The sequence below is a fragment of the Sinocyclocheilus rhinocerous genome, unplaced genomic scaffold (assembly GCF_001515625.1).
Source record: "Sinocyclocheilus rhinocerous isolate Xijiao unplaced genomic scaffold, SAMN03320098_v1.1 scaffold3283, whole genome shotgun sequence".
Taxonomy (NCBI): domain Eukaryota; kingdom Metazoa; phylum Chordata; class Actinopteri; order Cypriniformes; family Cyprinidae; genus Sinocyclocheilus; species Sinocyclocheilus rhinocerous.
Genome location: NW_015650698.1, coordinates 329,521 through 337,948, shown reverse-complemented (window position 1 = coordinate 337,948; position 8,428 = coordinate 329,521). Strand labels below are relative to the sequence as shown.

Here is an 8,428-nt window from a genome sequence, read left to right as displayed (position 1 = left end):
GCCGGTATTTTGTTGTGCCCAAAAAAGATGGTGGTTTACGTCCGATTTTGGACTTACGTCGTCTAAATCTTGTGCTCCGAGTGAGCAAGTTCAAGATGCTAACAGTAAAGTCCATTCTGTCTCGATCCAATCCAAAGATTGGTTTGTAACCATCAATCTAAAGGATGCATACTTTCACATCCAGATCGTCAAGAGACACTGGAAGTTCCTCAGGTTTGCTTTCGAGGGCAAAGCGTACCAATATTGTGTTCTTCCGTTCGGACTAGCTTTGGCTCCTCGAACGTTTACAAAATGTAAGCCCCGTTGCGGCTCCAGGGCATCAGAATTCTGAACTACCTGGACAATTGGCTAATATTAGCTCTATCTCAGGATCAGGCACGGACACATCGATATCTGGTACTCGATCATCTGAGGAGCCTAGGGTTATGGACAAACCTACAAAAGAGTGTCCTGCTGCCGTGTCAGCAAACGACCTTTTTGGGGGTGGACTTGGACTCTTGCACGATGCGGGCACGACTGTCTCCCGCACGTGTGCAATCAATACAGACCTGTCTAGGTCAGTTCAAGACAGAGCAGATCAAGGTTCAAGGCTTTGGAAGTGGATCAACCAGCGCCTGGGAACGGAGGCTTTTGTGCAGGATTGCGCAATCTTCGCCACCGTCCCGCCGTCCCGTGTACGATCTTCTGCTGCCGCGCACCTGGTCCGGTTTCTTCCTGGACCGCGCCGCGACTCAAACATCGTCCGGCGTGACGTGAAAAACTACCGCCGCCATCACACGGAAGAAAGTTACAAGAGACGATAAGAAAATAATCCCGAAAAAGAGAGCGAGAGAGGAAGAAATGAACGACAAGCAGGAAGATTGTCCGGTAGTAAAGAGGCGACAGCTGACGATGGACGAAACCGACAATGGACCGTCGAACGCGCAAAACGTCATGGATCTCAGAGCTGGAAACCCGCGGATTAACGTCCTCCTCGACCGTCGCGCTGTTCCATCCGCGTTCTGAGTATGCTTTACGGTGGGTGGGGCTTGAAGGGCTTCCTGCTTAACAGGAAACTCAAAGGAGGTGTGGGCGGGGCTAGACGGCTGCAGGGGGCGGATCTTGTGCGCGTCATATTCCTCCAATCGGAGTCCAACGTGTTTGACCGACAGTCGAAGTTTAGGAAACTTCCCAAGCGTTTCTTCGCAATGGTTCCCTTGTTCGCTCGACTCTTACGGCAGCACAGGAAGTGCCCGTACACTCTCTTCCTGCGGAGGAAGTGCTCGGTGAATCTAGAGACGGAGGATATGGAGTCTTTGCTGAAGTCGCCTTACTTGGTGTATCTGTTCGTGAGGGAATGTTTGCGATACGTTGTTCCCGAGGAACTCTGGGGATCCCAGGAAAACCAGCTCCACTTCCTGTCCAACGTGAAGAACTTCCTGCGTCTTGGGAAATTTGAGCGTCTTCCATTGGTCCAGCTGATGTGGAAGATGAAGGTCAAGGCCTGCCATTGGCTGGGACTCAAGAAACGTGTGTTTTAACGCCTTTCGTAACTTTGGTTGTTTAAAGCCAAACAGATTGGATTTTTTTTTTTGTATAATGAAACATAAAAAATGTCAAAGTAAAATTTGAAATAGAATAATCATTAACTGAAATAAAATTAAATGTAAAAATCTAAACACATTTTATTTCAGCTACTTGCCAAGGCAACACTTCTTGTTTTCATTTTAAGTTGAAGTACTGAAATAACTAAAACTATAAAACTAAAAACAAAAACCTAATAACTATATAGACGTATTTAAATAATAATAATAAATGTCAAAAAACAACAACAAAATGATCTAAACTATCTAAAATTAAAACAGAAAATATAAAAATTAAATATAATTCAAAATGTGAATAAAAACTGTAATATTTCAATGATACTAAAATAACACTGGTATTACATGCATCAGGTCTCAACTGCAAAGTGGTTGTAGTTAAAATAAACCATAAAAATATATTACTTAAAATAAATGTTAACTGACAGAAAAATACAAAACAAATTATAAAAAAAAAAAAAACTTAAACTTACTTTATTTTAGCTATTTTCCAAGGCAGCATTTCTCATTTTTGTTGTTTAAAATTGAAATAAAAATTTATAGAAACTTTATAAACACATTAAAAAAACAAAAGCGAATAAAAATGACAAACAATAACATTTCTAAAATTTTAACTAAAATGAAAACAGAAAATTTACAATAAAAACCCATTTAAAATATTAATAAAACTATTATAATATACCATTGATACTAAAATAACACTTTACTTGAAATAAAATAAATGTTAACTGAAGTAAAAATATTAAAAAATAACTTTAATAAAAAATAAACTTATTTTATTTCAGCTGATGCCAAGGCAACCTTTTTTTATTTTTTATTTAAGTTGAAGAACTAAAATAACTTTCAGTGAAGTGAATAAAAACTATATAGACATATACAGTATATAAAAAAAGACAGAAACGCACAAGAAATTTACTAAAACTTTTAACTAAAATTCAAATAAAACTGAAAATATAAATAAACTTTAATATTATATCAGTGATACTAAAATAACACTGGTGTTATATGCATCAGATGGTCTCAAATACAAGGTTACTATAGTAAACTAAAATAAAACTATAAAAGTACATTTTCTTTACTTGAAATAAAATAAATGTTAAACAAGAAAAAAAAGATATAGGCCTAAATAACTTTCAGCTAGTTTCCAAGGCAACATTTGTTATGTTCATTTAAGTTGAATAACTAAAACAGAATTAAAAATCTATAAAATATTTTTTAAAAAAAAATTTTTTTACTGAATTTGACCTAAAACGAAAATGGAAAATGTACAAAAAAAAAAAAATCTAATATTTATTAAAACCTATAATAGTATATAATTGATAGTAAACTAATCTGTCATGACTTCTCTCTCCTGGCTGGTGCTGCAGGTCAGTGCGAGAACCTGAACAAAATTACATTTGAATAGAAATGATAATAAATCAGTTTTTTAGCATAATTAGGATTGTTTGCGTTGTTTGCATAACAATCAAGCACATTTTCCCCCACTTCTCATTTTTTAAATAATATTTATTTTTAAATGTAACATTTATTCTATGTATTTATTAACATGTATGTTAGCAAATAAATGTAAATTTTAATTTTATTTAAAATGTAATACTTTTATTCAGCAAGGACGCATTCAAGTCATAGTAAAGATGTTTATAATGTTTCAAAATATTTCTATTTCAAATAAATGCTGTTCTTTTTAACTTTCTATGCATCTGTGAATTCTGAAAAATAAAATGCATCACAGTTTCCACAAAAATATGAATGTTTTCAACATTGATAATAATCAGAAATGTTTCTTGAGCAGCAAATCAGCATATTAGAATGATTTCTGAAGATCATGTGACACTGAAGACTGCGGTAATGATGCTGAAAATACAACTTTGATCACAGGAATAAATTACAGTTTAACAGATATTCACATAGAAAACAGCTGTTTTAAATTGCAATAATATTTCACGATTTTTAACTTGTTTTTGATCAAATAATCGAACCTTGCTTTTCTTATCGTATCTTAAAATTTTCATAATTATTGTAAATGTATAACAAAATTCTTCTGTTTATTTAAAAATAAATAAATCAACAATATAAAACTATGTATTGTATGTCATTGATCTGATGGTTTATTTGCAGAGTTCATCTGTCTAAGGGCCAGTGGAGGGCGCTGTCTCCGTCTCAGGCCCGAAAGTTCCCCAAGACCACAGTAACGTCCCGAATCCGGTTCATCCCGAAGGTGAACAGCACGAGACCCATCACTCGCCTCGCGGGACCCAGAGAGTCGCTGCAGGTGCGTCTGTCAGCCGCCAGGATTACAATCAAACAGTCGAGTGAGAAAGCATCAAGACTGACGCTCCGTGTGTGTGTGTGTGTGTGTGCGTGTGCGTGTGCGTGAGATAAATAATGAAACACAAGCAGCCGTTGCACAATCACTGCTGTTTATTAGATTCATCTTTGTGCCATCTGATACTTATTCACGAACTTTTTTGTCAGCCAAACTTGAAGATCTTAAAGGGGTCCTATTATGCTTTTTCACTTTTTCAACTTTAGTTAGTCTGTAATGTTGCTGTTTGAGCATAAAAAAGATCTGCAAAGTTACAAAGCTCAAAGTCCACTTCAAAAGGAGATATTTTATTTAACAGAAATCACTTTTCAAAAACTACAACGAACGATTCGTTTGGACTACAACGCATATTTTCCGGGATTTGTGATATGATGGTAACGGGGATCTCGTTAATTAATGACATCTTTAGCACTCATTTAAACTGGTTTGTCAGCGAGATAAAGTCTGGATGAAAGCTGAAGCTCTGCTGCTGCTGGTTAATGTGTAATGTTCACTCACACCTGGATGTTTTCATTTAATCTCTATTTCAGTGTCAATGAGAGAGCTTTAAAGTAGCTTTTTTTTTCCAGTTTTCGTTTTAGCAATTTTATTGTGTTTTTGTCATATTTATAGTTTTATTTATTTTAGTGCATCAAGTGAATCTAAACAAAAATGAGAACTAGGCAACTAGCTAAAATAAATATAAACGTTTTTTTTATTTTATTTCATTTCAGTTAATTTGTTTTTTCAAGGAACAGAAATGTTTTTGTCTGCTCAGTCTGAAAGTGAATCATGTAAATAGGTTTATTTTATTCCCAGTGTTATTTTAGTATCATTGATATACTATTGTAGTTTTTATTAATATTTAGAGTTTTTTATATATATATATATAAATATTCAGTTTTTGTTTTAATTTTAAAGTTTTTGTAATTTTGCTGTTTTTGTCGTTTTTATTAGTATTTTTCTATTTTAAAATATGTCTGTAGTTTTGTTTTCTTCAGTTTTAGTTATTTTAGTACTTGAAGGTAAACTAAATGGAAATTACACTAGAAAATATAAATCAGAAATATAATAAAACAATCGCAAAAAATATATAAAATTACTTTTATGTGTCTGTGTGTGTATATATGCTAAAAAGCTAATGATGTTAATATAATGCATATATAAAGCATACAAATATAAAACAATATTTGTACTAATTTTTTAACATTTAAATTAAAACTAAAAAATATGAATATTTTTATTTTCTGCTTTCATTTAAATTTTAATTTTTGTTAAAGTTTTAATTTTGTTGTGTGCTTTTGTCATTATTTTTTATATGTCTATAGAATTTTTATATTAATTTTTATTTCAGTTTTAGTTATTTTAGTTTTAGGGCATCAAGTTAAACAAAATGAAAACGAGAAACAAGTAACTTTTTTTTTTTTTTTTTTTTCAGTTAAAGTTTATTTTATTTTAAAAAACTGTAATGTCTTTGTCTGCTCAGTCTGGAAAATAATCATGTAAATAAGTGTAATTTATTCCCACCAGTGTTATTTTATCACTAATGTACTATTATTGTTTTGAATTATTATTATAATTTTTTTTTTTTTTTTTCAGTTTTAGTTTTAGTTAAAGTTTTAGTAATTTTGTTGGGTATTTTTGTCATTATTATTATTATTATTTCTATACAGTTTTATTCATTTTTATTTCAGTTTTAGTTGTTTTAATATTTCAAGTTAAATGAAATAAAAATGAGAAAAGTTGCTGTGGCAACTACCTGAAAAAAAAAGTATTAATTTTATTTATTTATTTTATTTATTCAAGTTTTTGTCTGCACGTTCTGAAAATGAGACATGTAAATAGATTAAATTTATTCCTAGCAGTTATTATAATATTATTATATAGTATTAAAATTTTTATTCATGTTTTGAATTAATTGTTTATTTTTTATTTTTATTTTAATTTTTTAGTTAAAGTTTTAGTAATTTTGTTCAGTTATAGTCTTAGTTCATTTAATGAAAGTTAAAATAAATGAAGATAAGATTTGTTTTTTTGTCAATTGGCTGAAATAAAATAAGCTTAAAAGCCCTTTCACACCAAAAAGTGTAATGAATAAACCTCAGGCCGAAGGAAAAGTAAATTAACGTCTGTACAGTAGAACGCAGAATATGCATATTTAATTATTAATATTTATGTATTACTCATATTTATCATTTATTTATGCATTACTCGTGCATTTATTTTATTACTCTTGTTATTTATATTATTTATTAATCTTATATATTTACGCATATTAATGTTTCTTTAATATGCATATTTAATTATTAATATTTATGTACTAATATTTATCATTTATTTATGTATTACTCATGCATTTATTTTATTACTCTTATTTATTTATATTATTTATTAATCATATATTTATGCATATTAATGTTTCTTTAATATGCATATTTAATTATTCATATTTATGTATTACTCATATTTATCATTTATTTATGCATTACTCGTGCATTTATTTTATTACTCTTGTTATTTATATTATTTATTAATCTTATATATTTACACATATTAATGTTTCTTTAATATGCATATTATTCATATTTATGTACTACTCATTATTTATGCATTGCTCGTATTTATAATTTGTATTTATTTATTACTCTTATTTTTTATTTTGATACTGTATAATGCTTATTTACTTATTTATTTGTTACATTACACAAATTAAGTTTTTAAAAGATTTGGTGTATTTTCAGAAAGAAGAAAAAACATCTAGAAATAATGTTTTTTCTTTCTTTCTTTAAATAGCTGAAATTCTTGGACATTCTCTTGGTGTTTGTCCAGAAATGCAGCATCTGTCATGAAAGGAATATTTTGGATCCTGCAGAACTATTGGCCATTTCTCTTAGTTCTCCCATGAGAGGCTCAGATGTAGTTGAGAGTGATGAGGACGCACCGACTGCGGGTCCCAGGCGATGTAGGTCAGCTCTTTGCTGATGGTGGTGATTAAGTAGAAAAGGAAGATCAGCAGCACTATGAGCGGACTGACCAGTCTCCATGTGGCCTGCCAGAAGAAGTTGGGCTTGTGACCGATCATGAACTTGATATCGTCGTTGAATCTGCGACACGCACACATATATATCAACAGGTCAGTTTCACCAGATGTGCTCTCAATAAACTGCTGCCAATCTCTTATACACAGTCAAACACCTTTCACACATTATCACAGTTTATTCATTATAGATTAGAAAACGGTGTCAGAACAAATTCATCTTGATAAAGTCAGATAACACTGAAGCAAATCATGGTCAGGTCAAAGTGTCTGAATCAGTTTTGGTCCCACATTTTTATCAATTTTACTGGTAGTCCACTGTATGAAGAATTGTTGGGTTTAATATGTCACAGTTTACTTTATTTTGCAATCCTCACTTACATAAATGAACTATAGTGTCCTGCACCCACTAGTAAAAAAATATAAAAAATTATATCTGGTGTCATATATACATATATCTCTATACAAGTATATGTGTTTAGTAAAAATATAATAAAAATATTTAATACATATTTTTATATATATACATGTACATGTTATGAATTTAAAAACATATATTATTTACTTATTTATTTGTTACATTACACAAATTAAGTTTTTAAAAGATTTGGTGTATTTTCAGAAAGAAGAAAAAACATCTAGAAATAATGTTTTTTCTTTCTTTCTTTAAATAGCTGAAATTCTTGGACATTCTCTTGGTGTTTGTCCAGAAATGCAGCATCTGTCATGAAAGGAATATTTTGGATCCTGCAGAACTATTGGCCATTTCTCTTAGTTCTCCCATGAGAGGCTCAGATGTAGTTGAGAGTGATGAGGACGCACCGACTGCGGGTCCCAGGCGATGTAGGTCAGCTCTTTGCTGATGGTGGTGATGAAGTAGAAAAGGAAGATCAGCAGCACTATGAGCGGACTGACCAGTCTCCATGTGGCCTGCCAGAAGAAGTTGGGCTTGTGACCGATCATGAACTTGATATCGTCGTTGAATCTGCGACACGCACACATATATATCAACAGGTCAGTTTCACCAGATGTGCTCTCAATAAACTGCTGCCAATCTCTTATACACAGTCAAACACCTTTTTCTCACATTATCAGTTTATTCGCTATAGTTTAGAAAATGGTAATAAAATAGGACAAGAACTCAAGAGTTAAACTGTGTCAGAACAAATTCAGATAATTTCAGATAACACTTAAGCAAAACATGGTCAGGTCAAAGTGTCTGAATCATTTTTGGTCCCACATTTTTATCAATTTTACTGGTAGTCCACTGTATGAAGAATTGTTGGGTTTAATATGTCACAGTTTACTTTATTTTGCAATCCTCACTTACATAAATGAACTATAGTGTCCTGCACCCACTAGTAAAAAAATATAAAAAATTATATCTGGTGTCATATATACATATATCTCTATACAAGTATATGTGTTTAGTAAAAATATAATAAAAATATTTAATACATATTTTTATATATATACATGTACATGTTATGAATTTAAAAACATATA

The 8,428-nt window shown here is 31.3% G+C and overlaps 1 protein-coding gene across 1 annotated transcript in view; it reads right to left on the bottom strand.

Annotated features, from left to right (window-relative positions):
• Positions 1–7,693: 7,693 nt before the first annotated feature.
• The window catches only part of LOC107712286 (sodium-dependent neutral amino acid transporter B(0)AT1-like), a 26,572-nt gene continuing 25,837 nt past the window's right edge, over positions 7,694–8,428 (bottom strand). The window contains exon 11 of the mRNA XM_016517497.1: positions 7,694–7,907. Coding sequence (XP_016372983.1) covers positions 7,694–7,907 — 214 coding nt within the window. The remainder of the gene's footprint in view (positions 7,908–8,428) is intronic.